Source organism: Euleptes europaea, chromosome 9 (assembly GCF_029931775.1).
Source record: "Euleptes europaea isolate rEulEur1 chromosome 9, rEulEur1.hap1, whole genome shotgun sequence".
Classification (NCBI taxonomy): Eukaryota; Metazoa; Chordata; class Lepidosauria; order Squamata; family Sphaerodactylidae; genus Euleptes; species Euleptes europaea.
Window position 1 is genome coordinate 78,429,364 of NC_079320.1, and position 24,899 is coordinate 78,454,262.

A 24,899-nucleotide genomic window follows, 5' to 3' on the forward strand; every position below is an offset into this window, starting at 1 on the left:
ATGATTTGTAAACATTACACTGGTGAGTTGTTTATTTTGTATATAAGGTTTTCCATTTTATTTCACTAGTATATTAGGCTAGCATTAAATTACTGTTTTTTATACATTAAGAGTTTCCTTATGAGGAAATGAGGAAGAATATTGTATATTTGAAACGAGATTTCTCACGAAATGGCATCGTCTTCTTTGGTGACTGGCATACTCTCCTGTCAGGAAGAAAGGAACATCATCTATAAGGATGAAAGAAACTTCGTTTATACGGAGTACCTATTTGGACTCTTGGGTGTGATTTTGAATGTACTGCATCTTTATTTTTGCACACTCAGACCAGTGGTTGTTAACTTGAATTTGTGTTTATTATATTTATTTCATCTGTTGCATTGTGCCAGCCTGTGTGTTATTGTATTGCATTATCTATTGTGTACACAGAGGTATCTAGGAGCCCCGTGGCCCAGAGTGTTAAACTGCAGTACTGCAGTCAAAAGCTCTGCTCACGACCTGAGTTCGATTCCGATGTAAGTCGGTTTCAGGTAGCCGGCTCAAGGTTGACTCAGCCTTCCATCCTTCCGATGGAAAATGAGTACCCAGCTTGCTGGGGGTAAAGGGAAGATGACTGGGGAAGGCACTGGCAAACCACCCCGCAAACAAAGTCTGCCTTGGAAACGTCGGGATGTGACGTCACCCCATGGGTCAGGAATGACCCAGTGCTTACACAAGGGACCTTTACCTTTACACAGAGGTGTCAATTTTCATTACCACCTGGAGATTGGCAACTCTAGCACTTATGGCTCTTGACAAAAACCAAAAAACATTTCAGAAGCAGCCTAACCCTCAAGCAGCTAACACATTTGTCTTTTAAAAAAACAACCTTTTGACTGATTAAATGCAATTGCAAATTGCCTGGCTTTCAATGCTGATACCTTTTTTTAAGGAAGCATGAGTCAAGTCTATTGTATGAGGCCATAGACCATTACAATCTAAAACAGTGTAACAATAAGGAAGCATGAGAAGCTACCACCTTCTTTTAAGTGGGAAGGTCATATTTGTCATTTCCTTCTGCATCCCAACTATACCACCTTATCAGAAAGAAGTGCAAAGACAGACCAATGCCCTTTACTTGTACACTAGGGAGCCAGCATGGTGTAGTGGTTAGGAGTGATGGACTCTAATTCGGTGAACTGGGTTTGATTTCCCACTCCACATGAAGCCTTCTAGGTGACCTTGGGCTAGTCACAGTTCTCTCTGAACTCTCTCAGCGCCACCGACCCCACAAGGTGTCCGCTGTGGGAAGGGGAAGGAGATTGTTAAGCCGGTTTAATTCTCCTTAAAAGGTAGAGAAAGTTGGCATATAAAAACCAACTTTTCTTTTTCTTCTAGACCTGCCCCATGGGGGAGGACAAAAGCATAGAAGAGGTTGCAAGTCCCTCCCATGTGGTCTGAAACGGTACATGACAATTTATTCATCTCTTTGTAGATGAGCTCGAAGGCACATATGATGCTGTGGGCCAATAAGAGACCTAGAAAACCAATGGCAATTAAAAGCAGATCTATACTCACAGCAGTCCATAGGAGGCCCACAAGTTAAGTCCTTTCTCTTCTAGATCCATCTTCAGCGCCGATTCAGGCTCCTCCAGTTTGTGTCATGGTGACAATGTTAAATAACTCTTCAACACTTCTACAAAATTAAGCCCCCCTTTTCAAAAGTGACAGAATTCTACTTCATGACACTACATAAGCTGAGACTAAACCACAGGCTCATAAACCTAAGTAACACACACACACAAGAGCATTAGAACCCTCCCTGCCCAACCCTCCAGATTAAGGGAAACATATGAGAAAGCCAGAAATGCTATGTAGACTCAAAAGGTTCTGCTACAGAACCTGACTAGGATTTTAGATAGGCATAGGCATTTTCAACACCAGGCCCCTCTAACGATGGAAGTTCCTCTTAACTATAGATTAGCAAAATGAGTAGAGGCTAGAAAATACACAACTGCATATGATAAAGCTAACAGTAACAGGGATTTGTGGCAACAATGAATCAAGCCAAAGCTAAAACTAAAAACACAATTCAGCAAAATCAGAATTGAGCTCAAACCTAACATCTCTGCGTTGGCTTGAACTCAAACCAAACACTGCCAAATGAAAACCAATCCACATTCAAAGAAAGGTGATCTGCTCTCCAGAGCTCCTGTGAGTACTCCCTTTTCAGTTTGTAGGCTGCCTGGATCTTTACAGCCAAGTAGGGAACAGGAGCCTACGAAGAAAAGACTGCTTCAAATCCTCCAAGGTATGTATAGACAGTTTGTTAGATTTCCACCCACGTGTTTAAAAATAAATAATTCCCCCCTCATTGTGTTCATTTCTGTAGGAGTCACATTGCAAGAATATTACCCAACACTCATTTGCGTGGAACGTTATCAGAACCAAAGCAATTTAATCCACTACTTACCCATTTTCTAAAGTCAGCATTGGAATCGGAAAATTAGGAAATACCGCTGAACTTGAACCAGAAACCCAAATGTTTAATTATACCCTGAAGCTGACTAATTGGCTTCTAATTTAAACAAAATTAAGCAGTTCATTTTTTTCCCTTATTTAATAAATAATATCAAAAAGTGAACTAGTTCATATTTACAATATTGGAATAAAAAAGTCTTGTCTGACTTCTGCATTCTTTTTTACAAGTTGCATTATGAGAGATTCTGTATCCAGTTTGAGCGGAGTCCAGCATGCTCATCCTCACAGCTGTGGCAGACTTCTTCCAGCGGCCTCGCTCTGATCTTCTCCTCATGCCGATGACCCCTCGGTGTCCACCGCCGGTAACATCTAACCGACTCCTTACAAGCAGAAGTGCATCAAAATTTCAACAGGTTTGTGATCGTATCTCAGCATCATACACATTTTTGAGGCAGTCACAGGAAGAAATAGGACATGTAATTCATTTAATTTCAGTGGGGGGGGTTTAAATTGAATATTGAGCGCACTAGTTACACAGACGGTACACATGATAACACAATGTGGTTTACATTTCACTTTTATTTATTCCTCGAAACTGCTCATATTGCAGGCTTTTAAGTGTTTTTTCAAAACGAAATATGGAACTGAGCAGATTCTTGTTCCTACAAAATTATGGTAAAGACTTGCTTCAGTCTTCCACCTTATTGCTACGAAATTTTACAGGTGCACGGTCCAAAAAATATAACCCTTAAAGGACTGAATGCGTGCGAACACGCACCCACACTCTCACACAAACACACATACACCAAGATACACACTATCACTAGACACCTGTAGCCAATCCTCTGTCCGGTAAATTCCTCCATCACCACTTAAGTCGCATGACTACATTTACCCAGAAGTAAGCTGTACCATGTTCAGTGGCACCTACTCCTCTGCAACTGTATGCTGGACTGCAGCCTGAGCTGCATAACTTGTCCTCAAAGAGAAGCCACTGCCAACACCCTTCCCCAATACTCTCTCTGTGAAGGAAAAGGAGGAGGAGCTATTACACCTGCCTCCTTTCGCCCCTCCGGTCCTCTCGAATAACACCTATCTTTTGCAAAGCAACTGCTGATTCATTTGTTCTGGAAATCAGCCACTGCGAGAGAACTTTCTTGCAAAGCAAACCAACATCCTCTTTGGCTAAGATCGGCCACAAATGCCAAGAACATAACACATTAATTGAGAAGGGGGGAGTTCTGTGGCAGCTTGTGGGTTTCTTTCGCTTCCTGGAGAAAGCAGCTCCCCTCCCCAATTCACAATCTTACACATGGTAAGAGGAAGCACCGCTGAAATCACTGGGACTTACTTCTGAGCAAACCTACATAGGATCAGGCTGTAGCCAAATGGTTGTCTCTCAGCCCCTTCCCCTTAAAGGTTGAGGCCTGTATGGTGAAGCTTCGCTGCCCTGGGTGCAGTACGGGACAAATTTGGTCTCTCCAACCAAGAAAGAACCGAACGTAGAAAGCCATTTACAACTCTGGAGCTGCTTGCCACAGATTGCCATTTAAGGTAGAAACACTTCAGTCCAGAATAAGTTGGAGAGAGACATGTTGGTATTTCTAAAACAAAGATCCCACTCAGCTCTACATGGAGAGTGTTTGAAAACCAAGTTCAAAATCTGGCATAGCAAATTCCGCACTCATCATATACACAGCTGCTTTTGAAAGGGAAAACAACAACAACAGTAAATGGCATAGTCGATAACTGGTTTCATAACAGAAACCACTACAGAACTATCTGAAGTGGAGTTGTATGGGTATCAGAAGTGGATTAAAAATAACATTCTACATATGGAGAAGTTAAATATTCTCTCTGTTCACCCCGGGAAACAGGGCCAGCTTACACAATCAAGACAATCGAGTGACAAGTGTTATTCGCAGGCTGCGCTACTGGAAAAAGGAAGATCTGTGGGTTTGGAAATGCTCCTGCTTGTAGAAAACTACCACAGCAGGATGAAAGGTAGGCTGGAGTCTTGTGCCAGACACGATAGCTTTCTGCACACCTGTTCACTGGTTTTAAAATACGTGCCCACCTGAAGTGGCGCAGTCCAGGAAAAGCCTGGCTATCCGATCCTGCCGATGGTATAACCTGACCCTAAACAAGGCTCACGGGCTTCCGTGGAATGCAACACTCTTGTCAGCATGGGTTGTAAAGGAATTTCAACAGATTCTCAGACTGATTATTCTGAAGTAGCCCCATATTGGCACGTTGGCTTATCACAGAAGCCCAATGTTTGAAGACTGCCACTCGATCTTATCAAGTCATACAGTGCAAAGAACTGCATGAAGGACTGTGGCCTCAGCAGGCAGATTCCTCTTACTTAGGCTTCTAAGAGCTGAATGGACATTGTCCTTCTATTAATAAAGCAATTAATACAACAGAGAGGCAGCAGATTCAGAAAGCGAGCTGAGCGCCACTCAGGAGGGCTGAGCCTCTGGAAGACTGTTTCTAATTTATTTGTTGTCCCTGTGACATCAACAGAACCGCCAGCACAGAGGAAAAGCTACACATGCTGAGCATTCTAAACCTGAAAGGTACTGCTGGAAACTCAATCTCTTCTCCTGTGCCTCAATACTCTCAGTATCCTGTGGTGTACTGAAAGGCAAAGTAGTAGATAAATATACTTGGTTGGACACTGCAGTCTGTCCACAGAAGACGTTGACGCTCACGGATGTTCCCCATTGTCTAATCCCTCCCCACCAGTCATTTCAAACTCCAGGAAAATTTGTTCCCAGGGCCTGCATGGAGTCATAGCTACATGGGTCGGGGATGGAATTGCATACGGCAGGGAGCGATTTCAACCCGCTCCATCTCCCACGGCAGCATTCCAATTAAGAGGGCTATTACTGCACGCAGGTCCCACAACCCTGGGAATAACATTTTCTTGGAGTTGGAAATGACTGTGGGGTGGGGGAGAGCTGATGGACAGATCCGTGCTCCTTGAGTGGTCCTTACATGGTCCTTGCACTGGATCAAACCCCATCATCTGCTAGATCATTTTAAAAACAGAGGCGCAAAGTCAGACTGAACAGAAGCAAACGCAACTATATGCAAAAGGTAGACATAAAGGATTATGGGAAATGAATTAGGTCTGGAAGGGTCTGAGAAATTCGCTAAAATTGTTAGCAAAATTTGAAAGCTGTGTAACAGGGTTTTTTTATTATTAACTGTGTACATGATGACTGTTCTTGGATATTACTGAAAGCTGAAAATGAGATCAGTCTTGCATTCCAAAGCAAGTAAGCCAAAAAGCCTGCTAGCTCAGAATTAAAAACAGTACTGTGACATCCTAAAACACTGAGATAGAGGCAAACAAGTGCATGGGCTTGCAAGTAAATGCCAGTAAGCAGCTTAAACCAGAGATAAGGCCACAATGAATTCTGCCCTCAGTCACCAGAGAGGAAGGGAGGGAGACGGAGGGGGGGGTGAGGCAGCAAACACCTCAAATTAAGAGCCAGCTATGTATGGAGATCTTGCAGGGGTGACATGGAATGGGAAAAAAAGGATGACCTAGGATAGAATGCATTTTAAGACACTAGTATGGATTAACTTTCAGCTACCTCTCTTTAACCACTCCACCTTCACTCTCTAGGCTGCCCAGTAGTTCAAAAACTAGAACAGTGCTCCAGGATGAGGAATGAAAAATCCAGTAAATTGCTCAACCACGCAATGCTGCTGATCAAAACGGAGGACGCTGCCTCTTAATGTTGGGTAGCGGTCAAGTCAAACGCTTCCCTGCGAGAAGCCATTAGCTAAAGCACTGGCATCTCTTCTTTGCGGAGCAGTCAGAACTCACACAGAACCTAAATATTTATCATTTGGAAGGAGAAGGACGACTGCGCACCAGGGAAGGCACCCTACTGAGTCAAAGTTCTATGCTCACCAATTAAGAGAAAACTGAAATTGTTTTAAAACAATTACCAGATTGGGGATGGGGATACGCCATAACAAGTTCTAAAGAAAAGTATCAGTAACATTCATCTAGTGCAACTCAAGGGCCAAATTAATGAAATTGCTTTTTCTCCTCCACAAGGCGTGCTTGGCAATCAACTTGAAGCAAGATCTTCACAGAGGGGCCGTTTTTGCGGCCGTGTCCAATACACACTGAGTTTTTGTGCTACCTGATCCTTCAAATAAACCTCAATCCTTGAGCTTTCCTGGGTGTATAATGGCTGAGGACCCAATAGCTGGATGATCCAAAAGGTCACGCAGGGCTTTCTGCACATGCCTTGGGTTTCCAGACCCTCACTTTGGAAAGATACTCCTGAAAGTTTGGGATTTGGCATGGCATAAAAGATTGCAGTTGCAAAGGGGGGAGGGAGAGAACAGCAGCTTCTCCACATACACACAGAAGCACTATTTAGATCTTGGCCAATGTGCATTAGACCCATTTACATGCAACACGAGGGCAGAGCATTTGATGACGAGTCCTGGAAAACACTTTGGAGAGGAGAAAACAGCGGTGCTATCAATGGACCCTCAGTTAACACGCTGCTGGGAGAACAGGACCTAGTTGTCAGTGTGCATCCTTTACTAAGTACTATCATTTTACTGGACAGTCACTTTACACACATGCACAGGAAAAAAAATCATACAAAACTAAATTGAGGGTTGGCTTAATGCCTAAGGAAAGCCACAGTAAGCTTGATGACGGAGCGGCACCTACCAAGCCCATCTGTGGCCTATGCTTGAGGAAAAATGTTGCCATATGCCAACAAGACAAACAACATGCTGCCAAATGAAGTTATTGGGAACAGTCCACTTAAACACACACACACACACACACTTAACTTACAATTAATATCAAATTATGTACAAGATTAGCCAACCCCCCCCAAAAAACCCCTGAAGAAATCCTGAACATATTTGCTGACACATGTATTGACTGTGAAAGGAAGGGGACGAACCCTTTAAACACATGAACATACGCCAGTAACATGAGCAGCTCGGATAACTGCGCAACAGGCCACGTTTGCAATGTTAAAAAAAAAACCTCAAGGATTGACACTATAAATACATAAAAAGAGACACAGAAAGCTCTATCAACAACGACCAAAACAAAAAAACAAAACAAAAATAAAACCCAGAGCTCTAAGTTAACATCGCAGGCAAGGCAGAGGCATCTTTTTTTAAAGCTTTTGCACAAACTTCATATAATCTTAAAAAAAATATGCTGGCCCTTTTATAAGGTTCTACTTGCTGAAAAATAAAAACAAATTTTTTTCGTTCATAAAAAGTCACCAGACTTCAGTTAAAAAAAATGGAACAGTTCCAGCCATAGACCAAAAATATATATATATATATATATATTAAAAAACTGGAAGAGTATGGTAATTAGATTATACAAGCATGGTCAGGCTCGGAACCTGAATATACTTCGGAGCAAATGCTCAGAGGCAAAAAAAAAAAAATATAGAAACTATTTGGTAACAAAAGCGTACTATATGTTGTGATACAAAAAGGTATGGTGAAAATGTACCTTTTATACTAAAGCGTTCCTTGGTCCATAAAAACTATGTTATGTCCATGTTTGCTAGTTCAACTCCCCCCCCCCACACCACTTTTATTATTTTTAAATTCGTGCCCATTTTTATAAAGACAGCTAAAAATAGAATTTGAATACGGAGTATTCCTCCCCCCCCCCATTTCTATCTTTTTTAAATTTGTGGTTTCCATGGAGATCAGCACTTGCAGGTGATAGAAGTTCAAATAAGTAGTGAAGAGGTGTGTCCCCCCCACATGAAACCACAAAAATGGTTCAGTTTTGTTGTTTGAAGCACTTGAAAGTCAAGGTTTTTTTTAAAAAGTTCCACACCAAGAGCAGTGGTTAGGAAACTACCGTTGCCGTTGATGATGTGACATTGGTTGGGTTTGTGCTGACGTTTGTGTAACTTCCTTCACTGTTTGCATTTGTTTCGCTGGATGCCAGGAGACTCGAGTTGGCCCTGAGGATTGCTCCAGCGGCACTGCAGTGGGGTCGGGGCCCTGGCTCTGGCGTGTAAGTAAACGTAAGGCTGGTGGAGTAGATTATGCCATCGTTGCGGACCAACGTTACAGGCACCTGGACGGGCTGACGGACCCACCGCCAGCCTTCCCGGAATGCAGAAATGTCAGGGACGACGCACAGCATACTTTCAGCGCACCTGGAGAGAAGGCGAGAGAAAGGGTGAGATGCCGAGAATGCGTGTCGCTAAGAAGGGACAATTCAAATGGTTTTGAGAATCCATGAGAAGCCTGTAAATTCTGAACCCTGGCAGTCCAAAAGCTGAATTCTGAAAGAAGCATATGTTATTCAAGATGAGCTAATTTGCACGGTTTTTTAAAAAAATCACAATTTATTCTGCTACTTTTGCTTTTCTGCAAACATTTATTATGATTTTGCTCGTCATTATGGGAGCATATGCAGGGCATGTGCACCTAACCACTTGAAATCTTAATCAGCCTCCTGCAATTGCAACACATGTTGTGCACAAGATTGATTTGCAACCCTACGGGCCAAAAAATTGTCTTAAAGAAATTGACCATCAGGAAACGCAAGCAGCTGTGGTACTAGGCAGAAATCCGTGTCTTTTCGGTAATCCTCTGGAACTACTGAGAATTACACTATAATGAGATTAGTTATTGCAGCACTGTAGCCACTAGGGCTGGGCATATCGGTAAATCCGAACCAAAAATAAACACGAAACTAGCCATTTCGGCAATATTTGGGTTTATTTTAGACCGAACACCAAAACCTGGGAATCTGCCCAAAGCCAAATAGACTATTCCCAAAAAGCCAAATTGATATTCAGCTTTTTCAGCTTTCGCCTATTCGCCTTCGCTCAGATGCATGGCTCGTGCCTTCTCCCATTTTTCTATCTTTGGCTGGTTGTTAGGACCTCATAGTTGGGGCCCTTTTGTGTAATCAGAGCCAACTTGGTCTGACCAACTTTCCAAGTACATCACCCAACAGAAGACTAATTTGCATAGCAGAAGGGTTATTTAAAAGACGGGGATCACTCAGTCCTGTCCGGAGGGATATACCCTCCAACTAAAAGCACCAGCTTCAACAGCTGCTGATCAGGCTTCTGAAGAAGACTCCCTCACCCGCGCAGATGAGCAATCTCCTTCAGAAGAGCCGCCTTGGTCAAGACTTCGGCTGGCTCCGATATCCCCCCCGCCCCATGAAAACCTGCTCTCAAACTGAAGGTCGCCCTGAGTAGTAACTTCCATTTACCCACACTGAGACCATCTCTTGAAATCAGATTTTTGATGACTATATTAAAGGACTATTCACAGGATGTCATTTGCCACCAAAATAAATGTTTTCTATGCCTTATTTTTCTTGCGTTTAGGCCATTTTCCTCAGCTTGGAAGGTAATTTGCATCAACATCATGCAAAGTGACCCAGACACAAACTGACCCACAGGACTCTGAGGCACCAGCCTGCTAATTGGTTCTTTCCGCCAGTTCTCAGCAATGCTGACCTTCTGAACCTGAAAACCGATTGACAGCTCTGCTCTCACAAATGCCTGGAGGATGGGGGTGACCCCTTTGCTGGCCCATAAAATTGGACCCCCTGTCCCAATGTTCACCAAACTTTGTCCGTCTAAGGAGAGTCCCTTGCTGCTATGCTGCAAATTTGGTGACTCTACTTTGAACACACACACCCCGGAGCCTTGAAAATAACCTCCATAGACTATAATGGATCTGATTTTTTTGGGAAACCTGGAAATAAACCAAATACCTATTTACCGGTATGGGTATTTGGCTTATTTCGGATTACGAGGCCAATAAACCCGAACCCTAAAATTACCAGATTTTTTTTTTGTACACCCCTAATAAAGGTAGCCACTTTTAATTGGTGTGGATGCAAGATAAGGCACATTTATTTGTTTTTTGGTTCTTGTATAATAAGGAAGGGGGGAAAGAACACTCTGAAAACAGCCTCTCTTCTAACCTACTGGCAACTTTCAGTTATTAAAATGCAAGTCCTCACATTTTCTTTAGGATCACAAAAAGCTGCCTTTTTTAAAGCTTTTGATAGTAGGTAAGTTGAATTTGATTATTATACTTGAGAGGTTAACAAGCCCCAACCTTCGTGAGGCCTAGAAAAATCAACACACATTAACATGTCCCAAACCTGCCACATAAAAAGACCCAAGGAGCAGTACAGCACCTGTACATGGTTTCCGCTTCGACATCCCCAAACCAGACACGTAAATTTGGAGTGAAGTTCTGCCCCGTTAGTTCCAGCATCGCTACATCTCCACCACCATTCAACTGGTGAAGAAAAAAAGGCAATGTGAAGCCCAAGCAGGAACACAAGAAAGCACTATCACTTGCCAAACATAATACACAAAATCTTGCATTTGTTTCGCTGCCACCCAATACAATCAAAGATGCCGCCCAATGATTTGCTATGTTCAACTAATTGGCATTGATGGATAAGGTCTGCTGAGTCGACAGTCAGTGAAGAGTGAGACAGGCCCAATATTCTTTTTGTATTATCATTTTTTAAAGGATACTGAAAAGGATCGCTAGCGTCTTTGGACACTGAGTTAGTCTCAACTCTGCTTACAGCTGCTAAGATAGTTATTGCAGTATACTGGGGAAAAACACAGACTCCCCTTCTATAAAAGACTGGAACATAGCCTCATTAACTAAATTAACATACTACCAAAGGATGTAAAAAACTAATTTAATTACGTATGGAAAAGTTTTGTGAATACTGGGTGATTGTTATTATGGATTGGAACAAAGTTAGAGATAAAACATGCCATTTGCTTTTTATTAATTGTTGTAAACAGCTTTCTTTTATCCAAAGAACTAATGAGGGTGTTCGTTGCTTTCACTTGCCTACAGGTGTGTTAACGCACTGTATCAAGCCAAATACCTGAACGAACGCATGCCAAAATGTCCTAGAGATTATATTTCACAACCCACAAAATATAAGGGGCCACTTTGCACACTATTTACGTTCACACCTAAGGATGCCGCATGCAGGTGTGGCTAAAGCAGACACGTGCACCATTCAGGACACTTACCAAAAAGCTACCATAGTACCGTAAAGATTTGCACTGAAAACATCACTCAGCAGTGTTCTTGGTCTAGTCTACCTCTGAGCCTTATTTACCTCACTGAGCTGTTGTAAGGATGAAACGTGTGCACAAGAGAATGGTATTTTGCAGAGTGGCGCAGAGAAGTAAGCTGCAGTACTGCAGTCAAAGCTCTGCTCACGACCTGAGTTCGATCCCGATGGAAGTCGGTTTCAGGTAGCTGGCTCAAGGTTGACTCAGCCTTCCATCCTTCCGAGGTCGGTGAAATTGAGTACCCAGCTTGCTGGGGGTAAAGTGTAGACGACTGAGGAAGGCACTGGCAAACCACCTCGTAAGCATAGTCTGCCTAGTAAACGTCATGATGTGATGTCACCTCATGGGTCAGTAATGACCCGGTGCTGGCACAGGAGACTACCTTTACCTTTTATCTTTAAGATTAACAACTAAAGAAACAAAGCTGGTAAGATTACGCAAATTAATTTGTCACCTATCAAGATATATTGAAATGGGATGGTAAGAAATGTACTTTAAAGGAGTATCAGGAGTTGCAAGAGACTTTGAACTGGTTTCAATTCCAGGAAGTTACATCAGTATTTTTACAAGATTTGAAAACAGGTTTTTCTAAAGATAAATCACTCTTTCATAAACTCTTGCTGGATAATAATGAACGGCTGATCTCTAAGATGTATAAACTCTTACTAGAAATTTACTGTGAGCAAGAACGAATTAAACCAACTGTGATCAACTGGGCACAAACGCTAGGTCATGATATCCCATTGAATAAGTGGGAAAGATTATGGACTCGAGATCTAAAAGGTATTTATGCCCAATCGAGGGAAAATATCTGTAAAATGATGTATAGGTGGTATTTAACACCTAAAAAGATGGCGAGGATCAACAATACGATGTCTCCTAAGTGTTGGGAATGTAATACAGAGATTGGCTCATTTTATTATATGTGGTGCACTTGTGATAAAGCTAAAGAATTTTGGGACATGATATACTATAAAATCAGATTGATATTACAGAAGAATATACCGAAATCACCAGAGTTGATGCTACTTAATATAATACCAGATACTATTTTAACTCAAAGAACTTTTTTGATTTATGCAACCACAGCTGCAAGATTGCTGTACGCAGCTAAATGGAAAACAACGGACATTCCAGAAAAAAGAGACTGGATACTGAAAATGCTAGAATTAGTGGAAATGGCAAAATTAACTGCATTGATAAACCAAAGAGACAATGAACAGTTTATGGGAGAATAGGAGGTATGGAGAATTTATTGTGAACATGAATTACATTTAGGGAAATTAGAAGGTTACACATTGAATTGACCCGTTAGGTATTCTCTGATGACTAGCTATTAGATTTTTGTTTAATATTAGGGTCAATACTCTAAACGTAAGAAATACATTAATCTATTTTGAAGCAGAGAGAGGTGACGGGGAAGTCATTGTTTAATTCATTACTATGTATTTTTAACAACATTACAGAGATATTCTTTTATGATTGTTATTATAACAGTTGTTAAATGGATGTTAAATTTACTTTTTTTTGAAAATAATAAAAAAATTATTAAAAAAAAAAGATTACGCAAATTAATTTTAAGGCTATATAAAGAACCTGGGATTAAACACCAAGGCAGCATTCCACCAGTATAAGAGTTAAGGGGACTGCAGTGTATATGTGTGTATGGGGGGGGGGGGAGAATGGCACCCAACCCCCTTCAGTTAGTAGGAAATGACTTTAGGATTCCGACTTTAGGATTCCAACTCTGTAAAACAAAAAACCAAACTAAAAAAAGGACTTACTTGTAGACTTTCCACAACAGGCACGGGTGTTACTGGAGCATGGACCGGTCCCATCCCCTCATAAAACGTATACTCTGCTTTATCTGTGCTAATGATCGTCCACGAAGCTCCGTCATTAATCATCTCTTTATTTGGTTCTTTGGGGCATGGAGTGGCCTTTTGCAGGGCAGGGGGGAGGGGGGAAGCAGCAGAATTAGGCAGGACACTGACGAAGAGGCACAGAAAATGTACAACTGGGCTTTGATGCGAGAAATCGAGGGACCGAGTGCCTTCTTCAAGCGATAATTGTACGTCAGCATTAAAAACCACATATGTGCTGGGGGGCGGGGTGGTGGTGCTCCTGATCCCTTGCATGTACAGCCTGCTCTACTAAGCACACGTCCAGCCACAAAATATTAGCAAGTTAAGGCCTCAACAAGGCACTTGGCTAGATAGCACCTTCAAGAGTTAGGTCAATAAGCATTAGGCGGTATTGCGCTGTAGTATTACAATCCCCAAATGGGGATTCGTTTACATCGTCACCCGAGTCTTTGCTTCCCTCCTATAGTTTCCACCCCACGTCCTTTCACATCTCATTCCCTCAAAGCCCTGGCTGGAACAGAAAAAATTTCCCAGGCAGCCCTTTATTGCCCGATTCTTCTCCAGGCCTCTCAAGGTTACCTTATTCCGACCCCAACTTGCAGCTTTACCGCCAGTTCTGAAATATTTCAGAAGAACCTAACAGATCAACTTTTTCAAAATAAGCCCACCCACCCCCACCTGCAACAGAACTAAGCATGGTGATATGGCATTGTATGAACACACATCCATCCCTGGCCTTCCTATAACACTGGCAAACCCTGGCGTCCCTCCAGGGTCCAGGAACCACCCAGTCCTGCCTCCATAGCCTGTATGGAGCGTGCGACTACAATCCACAGGTAGCTACTGCAAACTTCATACACTCTGCTCCCTGACTAAGCACCACCGCAGTACAATTTGTTTGGCATTGTGTATGCCCTCTTTCATCTACTAACTTACTTGAAACTGGATAATTCTCTCTTGAGAAAGGCACAAATACATTCTTTCTGTATCTTTAAGGTAGAATGCACACTTATGGAGCTGTGACACTGGATCGTCTGCATCTAGTAATGCGGTCTGTTTATCCACTTTCCGAATTATCTGCACATGAAGCACACAGAAATGGTTAGAATCCCAATGTATTTATTTTGCAAGCAAAATGGATGGATTTTGCTTGTTCTGTGTCAGCATATACCCCTGGATCAAAACAAATATCCCTAGACATACAACTTGGGGTCAGGAAATATACCACCTAGTTAACAAAGAACTTCCGTAGTTCCACCACACTCTGCATGTATGATGCAATCTGAAACGCTTAAAGTGCTTGACACATGTCATATAATTCATGACAATCCCGTAAAGCAGGAAAGGGGGAAGCTGGCTGCGATAACGGCAGCTTCCCCAAGACCATCTAGTGGGATTATGGTAGAGGCCAGATCTGAACCGCGGGCTGGTATGGTCACATCCACAATGAACTACATGAAGAGTTTTAATTCAAGAATGAACTCTCCTGCAACACCACATTTCAAAGGCATTTGCTTTCTTCTTGTCAGCTTTCTTCATTATCCAACTTTCATACCCATACATGGTAATAGGGAATATTATGGCATGAATTAACTTGATCTTGGTTGCCAGCCTTACACTTAAGAATCTTTTTTAGCTCCTTCACGGCTGCCTTTCCCAGTCAGTTCTATTGATATCCCACCTGTTCTTCTTCAAGTCTTCCTGGAAGGAACCGATCACCCTTTCATCTCTTCTGTATAGTTTTCAGTGTATTGTTCTCATCTTTTCTTTATTTTGTCCTGTTCAGTTAATGTATTTCCACGTTGATCCTTTCCGCATGCCTAACTATGCTTAAATTTCCCTTTGATTTCTTGGATCTTATGGAACCGATCTCTTGTTCTTCCTTTTCTGCTGTTCTATTTCTTTATACTGGTTATTATAATAGTTCTGTCTCTACATGCGAGTCGCTGGGACACTGCATTTACAGCTTTGATTCTGTTTCTGTCACCTTTTACTTTTGCTTCTCTTCTGTCTTTAGCAATTTTAAGAGTTTCCTGAGCCATCCATGGAGGTTTTTCATTTCTTTAGGCTACTGGAATAGTCTTTACACATTCTTCCTTGATAAAATTTTTGGTTTTTCTGGTTCACATTCACTTCTTAATTAATGCAAATCTGTCCTTTGCATGGTCTGTAAACTCTTCAGGAATGTTGCTTAGATTGTATTTTGGCACCATGAATGCTTTGGTGATTTTCTTCAGCTTTATTCTAATTTTTGATATTAATACTTCATGGTCTTACCACAGTCAGTTCCTGGTTTTGTTTTAGCAGAGAATAGAGCTTCTCCATCTTCTGCTTCCTATTATTTAATCTATTTGATTTCTACATATTTCCACATATACAATTGTATATTTGGTTGCCTGAAATATGTGTTCACAATGAACAAATTGTTGTCTTCACCAAATTATATGAGTCATTCTCCTGCTTCATTTCATGCTCCTGGCTCAAATCTGCCAACAATATTTGATTCTACTTCGTTTCCTAATTCTACATTCCAGCCACCTAAGATTATCAGCACATCTTATTTAGGTGTGTGATCAATTTTCTCCCAGACCCTTGCATAAAAGGTTTCAATTTCTGTCTCATCAGCATTTTAACTAGATTGGTGTTTAATTAGAAATTAAAGATTCAAGTGTTACACTGAGAAAGACAGCAAGTGTGGTGTGGTGGTTATAAAGTGTCAGAAGAGGATCTGGGAGGCCCAGGTTCAAATCCCCACTCTGTCATGGAAGCTTGAACACATGAAGCTGCCTTATACTGAATCAGACTCTTGGTCCATCAAAGTCAGTATTGTCTACTCAGACTGGCAGCGGCTCTCCAGGGTCTCAAGCAGGGGTCTTTCACATCACATACTTGCCTAGTCCCTTTAACTGGAGATGCCGGGGACTGAACCTGAGACCTTCTCCATGCCAAGCAGCTGCTCTACCAACTGAGCCACAGCCCCTCCCCTTGGCCAGTCACACACACTCAGCCTAACCTTCCTCATGGGGTTGCTGTGAGGATACAGTAGAAGACAATGTAAGACAATGTGGGTCCCCCACTGGGGAAAAAGACAGAGTATACAGTAAATAAATATACCAATCTGGGGAGTGCCATGCCAGTAACTGAGCATACAAGCTTGACCGTCTGTCCATAATGGATATAGCCATCTCGAACAGTGAATTCTTCTCCTTCCGATTCATCATCATCCACTACACAAAGAAGAAAAGTGTTAACATGTCATGAAACCCATCGATATATTATACCCCCAAGCAGGCATGTTATGACACAATATAGTTATACACCATCAAGGATTTAAAAAAATATATAGTTGAACCTTTACTTACGGAGATGAATGTAAAAGGCTCCCCACTGTTGTGAGCTGGCGTGGAAGTTTCCCCCTTCTACATGCAAGTATCGGGTGCTTACAGTTTGCGACCGGAGTCTATTAAATAGTGCCACTTTAGTCCCTGATGCAATGCACACTGGAAGAAAACAGACTTCAGTGTAGCAGCCCGTAAGCACGACAGGGTGCTCAAAACACATGCATTAAAAGCAAACATATTTAAATGATTTATAGAAGGAACTCCATTAAAACCACAAATAAAGGATTTATTGGGGGGATTGAAGTGATTTGGATATAAACTCAAACCCACAGGTGAGTCTTTAAAATAAAAGAAGCAGCCGTCCCCCAGACCCATCCAAAACTGCTTGTGTGCTCTAAGCCACTGCATTGGCCATAGTCACAGATTCACAGTTGCAGCCGACCACTAATACTCACAGTCTGCATTTTTCAGTGACTGTTTCTTTTTAGAAGGCTTGGAGATTACTTTGATCCGTTTACTGAGGAACACGCCAATATCGTCGCTGTTACCATAGAACATTTTTACCGATAACATGAAGTGCTTTCTCTTGTCAGAATCAGATATGTACAAGGTTTTAGCTGTGCAATAGTTCTGCGGAAGAGAACAGATCAATGTTCCTATTTCATCCCAAAGACAGACACCCAAGCGAAACATAAGCAATCCTGGATCAACTTGCCAGGAGATTCGGAAGGCGAAATGCAAAAATGCAATCTTTTCAGTAAACTATATTAACATTTTAAATATGACCAGTTTCCTCTGTGTATCTTTTCTGCATGACTCCACTGGGTAGTTCTTCTGTAGTCACGCTTAAGAACATTTGAAAGTAAATCAAGTCTGCAACCCTATGCAGATCTGCTCCCTTCTAAGACCAATGGAAGTGGTGTGACTCTGCACAGGACTGCACTGCACGTGCTCCCCTCTCTTCAAGAGCCAAGCCTATGGCACCCCAAAAAATCATGATGAGTAGCCATGTTAGCCGTTTCCTAAGACCACCGTTCAGCTGCATTTTTTGTCTGCAATAATAGAACGTTGAATGCCGTCAGCAATATCTGCATCTGGAATCATAAAAATTAGGGTCCTTTTAAAAAGGAAGTTTTAGAAGCTTCAGCAGTGGTTTCTAGGGACTGAAACGAGAAAAAGAAACTATGCATACAGTTCATATTTCAGTCATCCATCATTACTGAGTACTGCAAGCAGCTGCCACTGAGAGCTACTGTAGTGGCTAAAGGGCCTGGGAGACCCGGGTTTAGATCCTTACACTGCCATGAAACTTGCTGCGTCACCTTGAGCTGGTCACACTTGTAGCCTAGCCTACCTCACAGGGCTGTTGTAAGGCTAAAACAGGGATGGGGAACGTCAGGCACGGGGGCCGTTTAAGGCCTGCAAAATCATTTGGTCTGGCCCTTTGTGGGTTCTGGTAGATTTCTAGCACAGAACGATCTAAGACTGGCGATCTGCCCCTTCCCACGGACAGGAATAGCCTCTATTCAAGACGGATGGGAGTTTGTTTTGCCATGAAAATGAACCTCCCCCCCCTTGCAGAAGAGTCGCTAGCTATGGAGCTGCTAGGACCACCCAAGAAACTGTGTTAACCCTTTCCCACTCGGGCCGTGGAGAAATGTATTCCCTCTGTACTACAAGAGGGCTGGGGGCGGAAGTGGCGACAATAGAGGGGTTAAAGGGGGCAGGCCAGAATGCGTGCCGGGGGGGGGGGGAGTTCTTAGCCAGTGTGTCCTCATTTTACCCCTGCAGGCAGAGGTAGCAGGAGCTGGCTGTAGAATCCGTCCCCGACCATGCAGAGCAGGAGCAACTCCGGCATGTGGCTGGACAGCTACGCCCGGCTGGTGCAACAGACCATCCTGTGCCACCAGGTGGGCGAGTGTGCCACCGCTTGGATGCCTGCCTGCTTGCCTGCGCCGGGGGGTGTCATCTGGGGCAGCTGCTTGCTTGGGGCTTGGTCAGCTAATTTTTTATGGCCTGTGAATGATGTTATAAATATCCAAATGGCCCTTGGCAGTAAAAAGGTTCCCCACCCCTGGGCTAAAATGAGGATGGGGAAACCACAGCGGGGTGCTCCTTGGAGGAAGGATAGGCTGAACACGTAACTAGAAAGATTAAGGGAGATCGTACCGAAGGGGAGCAAAGGTGGAGCAAAGCAGCAACTTGCCCAAAGCTACCTGGCACAAGAGAGCACTGAGCCTCTCAGCACGGTTTATCACTCTGCTTCAGCCAAGGATTTAATGCCTTTTGGTGGTGGAAAGTGCCATCAAGTCACAACTGACTTCTGGCAACCCCGTAGGGTTTTCAAGCCAAGGGACGTTGGGAGGTGGTTTGCCATCGCCTGCCTCTGCGGGGGCTGAGAGAATTTGAAGAGAACTGTGGCTGGCCAAAGGTCATCCAGCAGGCTTCATGTGGAGGAGCGGGGAATCGAAAACCAGTTCTCCTGGTTAGAGTCTGCAGCTCTTAACCACTACACTACACTGGCTCTCTGCCTGTCAGTCAACACAATAAAAAAGTGACCCAGGCAGTCCTCGGAACGCCAATCTGTAGACACACAGCAGTTCTCAACCCACCTTTCCTTCCAGGTTCAACTGCTGCATTTCTTGGTCACTATTTCCAATCCCTATGAAGGCGCACGGTTGGGATTCCTGCTCGGAGCAGCCGTCCCGTTCCATCTGTTCTTTTTTTTTCTTCCACCCACTACCCATAAGGTAGACGCACGGTGGCGGGCAAAAAAACCTAAGGGGAAAGACGAAGCGCGTTAGGATCGCATCCACGTCAGGTGCATTTTATGCACAACATTAATAGATGGTACGAGAAGCTGGACTCCGTGATCTGTACTGATCACCAGATAGGAAACTGGTTTGTTGTACATGCTAATTTCGCCCTTCAGCACAGCTACTAGAAGTATCAGAACTTTGGCAAACCGTGCCAAAGCTCCACTACAGGCTTTCAAGATTTTCCCATGCCCTGAGCACCCACTTTCACCACAACTTTAAAACCTAAGAACTTGTGATTTTAAGAATGAGATTCTGAGCATGCTGACCTGAACCCTCGAAATCATCATCCCCTGTGATGCAATAAGAATGCAAAACTGTAAAACGTACTCAGCTCTGGCTTTGTGAGATAACAAAGAGCTGCACAGCTACAGATTAGATCTAAGGCTCAGACACAGGCCAGCTACAGCTTCGCATTTAAAAATCCCGCCATATTTAGTGGAAGAAAGCCAAGCATGCACTTTTTCCTGAAGGACTCAAAGCTGCTTGGATCATCCCCATACCCAAAGTCAATCTTCTCACAGTATTTTATAAAAGGCTGTTGCATTCAATAGCACATTGGCTTTGCCTTGCAGCAGAAAACTACAGTCTATGAGGGGATGCTGGGAACCATCTTTAAAAGAGAATTAAACTGAGGAAGAGAACTGAAAGCATCGCAGTTGATCAAGCACACTTCTCCAGAAACTTCTCCACTGCAACTTTATTGCTGGAAATAACTCAAAAACAGGCATAGGCTTAATTCTGCATTGCTCATTTGGCCTGCTCCTGAATATCATCTGGACAGTAGGTGGCGCTCCACACAAAACGCTAGGACTGTTTGACAGACAAGCTAGAATCATGCGGACTTTGTTTTTAAACACCAATTTTAGACATAGCTAGAACCAAGTTTACAATGAACAACTGTAAGGAACCTGAAGAAATCATCGTTTTACACAATTTTTACTGTAGCCTATCAAATGAGACTTCCAGGAACCAGGAAAAAAAGCAGATTACGGTTACCTCAACAGATCAAGAAAAGCTGGAGAGTGGGTTCGCATACGACATTTTCCCTACCTCTTTTCATTTCCATAAGATTTCTGTGCAACTTTTGCATGAAGAATTAGGACTGTTTGATCACCTCGCTCCTTTAAATAATTTCTCATAGCTTCCCTAAAAATTAAAAAGTACAATAAAAGTTAATCAAAACTTCTTTTGTACTATAAGGGGGAGGAAAAAACTTCAGGCTTGAAACAGGCAACCAGAAGTTGACAAAAATCTGATAATAGACTGCATAACAATAGGTTACATACAAAAAATACAAAGCTTTAAATCATTTTAAATCATTAAAAATATCCTTAAAACCAAACACATTTCGCCCCAAAGGCCTTCCTCAGTGGTATAAATTGTAAAATACACACACCATAAAATGAAATCATTCAGGTTTCTACAGTTTGGTCAGGTTTGTTATATTTTATATATATCCCCTATAATGGTCCCATTGCCCCACCCCAAAGCCGCATTTCAGGGGCCATTTTGGGCTGCAGCAGGAGTGGGAGGTAAGGAAGTCATATTGTTGTTGGACCTCCAGAGCAACAAGGTGACCACTGTGTGGAACAGAACCCCGGACTAGAAGAACCACTAGTCTGATCCAGCAGGTCTCTTCTTATGTGCACCGCAGGCAGAAATCCTTCTATCTGCTGTGTTAAAACCAAGCATAAATATTTGACAGGAGACTTTCTGTACGAATAGTGGATATTTTTCATGGTTGGTTTATTTTTTTAATAAATGAATCCCACATGTGGGAAGACAATCTAGACAAAGACTGGTAGAGAGAGCAGAGAAATGGACAACACCCTTTTAAAATCGGCTCATTTTAGCTCAGCAGCCTAAATAGCCCACACTAGCCCCAGGGTTGTGAGAGTGTGGAAGCCAAGCAGGGTCAGCCATGGTTAGTACTTGGATTGGAAACTACCAAGGAAGCCCAAGTTTGTTATGCAGAGGAAGGCAATGGCAAACCACCTCTGCTCATCTCTTGCCTTGAAAACCCCTCGAGGGATCACCATAAGTCAGTTGTGACTTGATGTCACTTGACTTTCAGTACCACTGACAATGGCATACTTCTGGATCACCTATCAAAGTTTGGAGTTTGAGGCACTGGGTGTGTGTGTCCTATTTCTACTCATAAATGATAGGTCAGTTCCAGACAGTTGTATTGTGGGACTATTCCTCTGTGCCATAGTTCCATAGGTCTCCAGTTTGCGTCCATATCATTCAACATCTATGTGAAACCTCTGGGAAAGAGATCAACTAGAAGTTTAAGTTGTTGTCAGCGTGATGGTGACATCCAACTCTACTTCTCCTTTCAACCAAGCAAGTGGATATTCTAACCAGGTCATGAGATAGAGGGACTAAATCTGAAGATAAACCAACTCAGGTAGAAGTACTGTTAGCAGGCAGCTTGCCAAACAGTGAAGAGGATGTTCACTTTGCGATGGGTGAGGCTACCCTTCCCCTAAATAATGAAGTTTGCAGCTTGCAACTAGAGACCACATTCCTTATGGATGTGCAAGTGATATTCATAGCTTGAAGAATCTTCTTAATTCTGGTTGGAATGCCAGTTACAAGCCTAGGAATGCTACTGTGGCATAGTTATCCATGCTTCAGGAACATCTAGACTGGATTAACGTCTTATCTTACATTCGTGGGGCTGCCTTTTAAAAGTCTGTGGAACTTCAACAGGTCAAGAATCCAGAAGCCATATCAAGAGGGACTTATGCAGTGCTGCTCAAAAACTGTCAGCAGCTTCCAATTTGTTGCAAGGAAGTAGTGCTGGTGTTGAAAAGACATAAACAGTCTGAGTATCCGTATGATTTCTCTCCCAAAGAGCATGCTAGTAATCTGAGGGCCTTCTCCAGGTACTCCTACTTTCAGGGGTTACCCAGGCATTCAACAGAGAAAGGACCTTTTCTGGGGTTGTGCCTCACCTCTGGAACTCTGTTGACAAGTCTCTCTCTGTGGAACCCACCTGCTGCATCTATTTGCCTGACACAGACAATGTTGGGCTTGAGGTATCAGGTGAAGGAGCTTTTTCCATTTCCCCTGGCACTTTGGTGATAATTGGTGTGATCTCATGGTTTCATTGCTCTCACTTTTAACTCTTACAGTGCTATTTTAACCTGCTGTTTTAATCCTCAAATAAAGGATTATGGCATCAGATTAAAGCAGTTAAGCATTTTACTTATGGTTATTACGGTTGCACTTTCTTTCTCTCACAGTCACCCTGGACAACTGATGCAGTTTCAACAGAACGCAACTTCATACAAATTCTGCTTCACTGCAAAATTCTGGCTAATATATGTCCAAAATAATAGTCATCGGCTATACTACAAAAGAGATAAATACAGTCTTTAAAGAGTTTATTTTTAATGATACACAAATGTGAACTATTAAACAGCCAAATCTCGGCAATTATACTCAGGCAGGAGTTATGTGCCTACTAAAGTAATACAGAGCAAGCCACAGCAATGCTTTCTGCCATCTAATGCTTTCTATATGGTGTAACCTTCAAACTTGTGATTTCCCATCAGCCTGAGATGGCCCAGGAATATTTCATCCATTGTTTGCATGAACCAGATCTTAGTTCATACAGCCAAGACTTACCTGGTGAGCTGTTTAGGTTGAGGTCGCTCACCAAATTTCCTGTAAAACAAAACAGTCAGTTGTGAGCAACCATGATGTGACAAGGTCTTTAAAGTAAGTTTTATTTTGAACCACTATGCAGCCTTTCCCACCCTTCCCTATATCCTGCCAAAGTTCACAGAGCTTTCATAATAGCAAACTGAATGTTTATTAAATCAAAAATATACAAGAACACTTGCTCTACTTGGGATAAACTTTTTTTTTTTGCCAAAGACACAAGATTTATACTGCAATTGAAACAGGTTTTTTTAAAGATCATTTTCTCATTAGCTTCAAAAAAGGAAGAGCAGGAGCAAAACATCCAAAGAACAAAATGAGTTCAACATTTCTCTTTAACATATTAATGTACTAAGACATGGCCACTAGAAGTGGTAATATATATTTAAGAAGTTTTAGCAACCCAACTAATTATTTTTTAAGCTATTACTACTGCAGAGGAAAAAAATAAACATTACTTAGAAATGTTTATGGGAAAATTTTGATTATGAGTTCCAAAAGCAAGATAAGCCAGAATCCAAAGGAGCTCCTTTAAGCATGCCTTTGTCCTTGCAGCCCTGACCTGGATTGCTCAGACTGGCCCGATCTTGTCAGATCTTGGAATATAAGAAGGGTCAGCCCCAGTTAGTGCTTGGGTGGGAGACCTTGGGTTTCTACCCTGAGGAAGGCAACATCAAATCACGTCTGAACATCTCTTGTCTTGAAAATCCTACAGAGCCTCCATAAGTTGGCTGTGACTTGACGGTACTTTCCACTGCGCCATGTCCTTGAAACATCACAAATTGCCTTTGTCAGTTCCTTGACTTCCAAAAAATGTTATCTTAGTGCAACGGGAAGTTAAGAAAAAAGCCCAAAGGCCCACAGGTGCACAGAACCAGCTGCCCAGTTCTTTGGACCACAGCTGATATACAAAAACTAATCGATTGACCAACATCCCACCATTACCAAACACACCTCTTCTCAAAATGATCGAGAGAAACAGAAGACCCCTTTTCGCCCAAGAAATTTTTACGCGAACCCAGGTAGATAGGTATATAAAATAGGTATACAAATAAAAAAATTACTGATAATAGTTCATAAATTTATTTTAAAACAATTCTTTGGTATATATATAATTTTACCATTTATTAAAGACAAAAGCAGATTTTTCGCGACCCCCACTTTGATCTATACAATCTGAGGTAGAAGTAATAGAAGGTGTGACAAATAAGAAGTGTGATGCCATTCTTGTAAAATTATCGCTCAAGCTTTCCCTGATACTAAATACCTTTATGGGTAAGTAGTGTTATCCAATGTTATAATAATTATTTACTTCATTTATACCATGCCTTTCTCCCCAGGGGGACCCAAGCAGCTTACACCATTCTCCCTTCCTCCATTTTACCCTCACAACAATGACCCTCAGAACTGGTTAGGCTGAGAGACAGTAACTGGCCCAAGGTTACCCAGAAAATTTCTGTGACAGAGTGGGGATTCAAACCTGGGTCTCCTAGATTCTGACACTCCAACTACTACACCACACTTAAGCACAAGCTCGAAGAACAACAGTGCTTAGACCCATAACCAGGAGCCTTTGTTTTCCCGTAACTACAGCACTAGCTCTATCCCCTCAGCTCCATCAATTCA

The 24,899-nt window shown here is 42.4% G+C and overlaps 1 protein-coding gene across 2 annotated transcripts in view; it reads right to left on the reverse strand.

Moving 5' to 3' along the window:
• Positions 1-8,252: 8,252 nt before the first annotated feature.
• RBPJ (recombination signal binding protein for immunoglobulin kappa J region) overlaps positions 8,253-24,899 on the reverse strand; it is a 52,896-nt gene continuing 36,249 nt past the window's right edge. For both annotated transcript variants that reach the window (XM_056855310.1, XM_056855309.1), the window contains exons 2-11: positions 23,238-23,276; positions 20,652-20,747; positions 19,395-19,560; positions 17,238-17,412; positions 16,804-16,941; positions 16,556-16,668; positions 14,378-14,518; positions 13,361-13,516; positions 10,664-10,767; positions 8,253-8,648 (exon numbers count right to left, since the gene is read on the reverse strand). In XM_056855310.1, the coding sequence (XP_056711288.1) occupies positions 8,333-8,648; positions 10,664-10,767; positions 13,361-13,516; positions 14,378-14,518; positions 16,556-16,668; positions 16,804-16,941; positions 17,238-17,412; positions 19,395-19,560; positions 20,652-20,747; positions 23,238-23,276 (1,444 nt within the window). In that variant the 3' untranslated portion in view covers positions 8,253-8,332. The remainder of the gene's footprint in view (positions 8,649-10,663; positions 10,768-13,360; positions 13,517-14,377; positions 14,519-16,555; positions 16,669-16,803; positions 16,942-17,237; positions 17,413-19,394; positions 19,561-20,651; positions 20,748-23,237; positions 23,277-24,899) is intronic.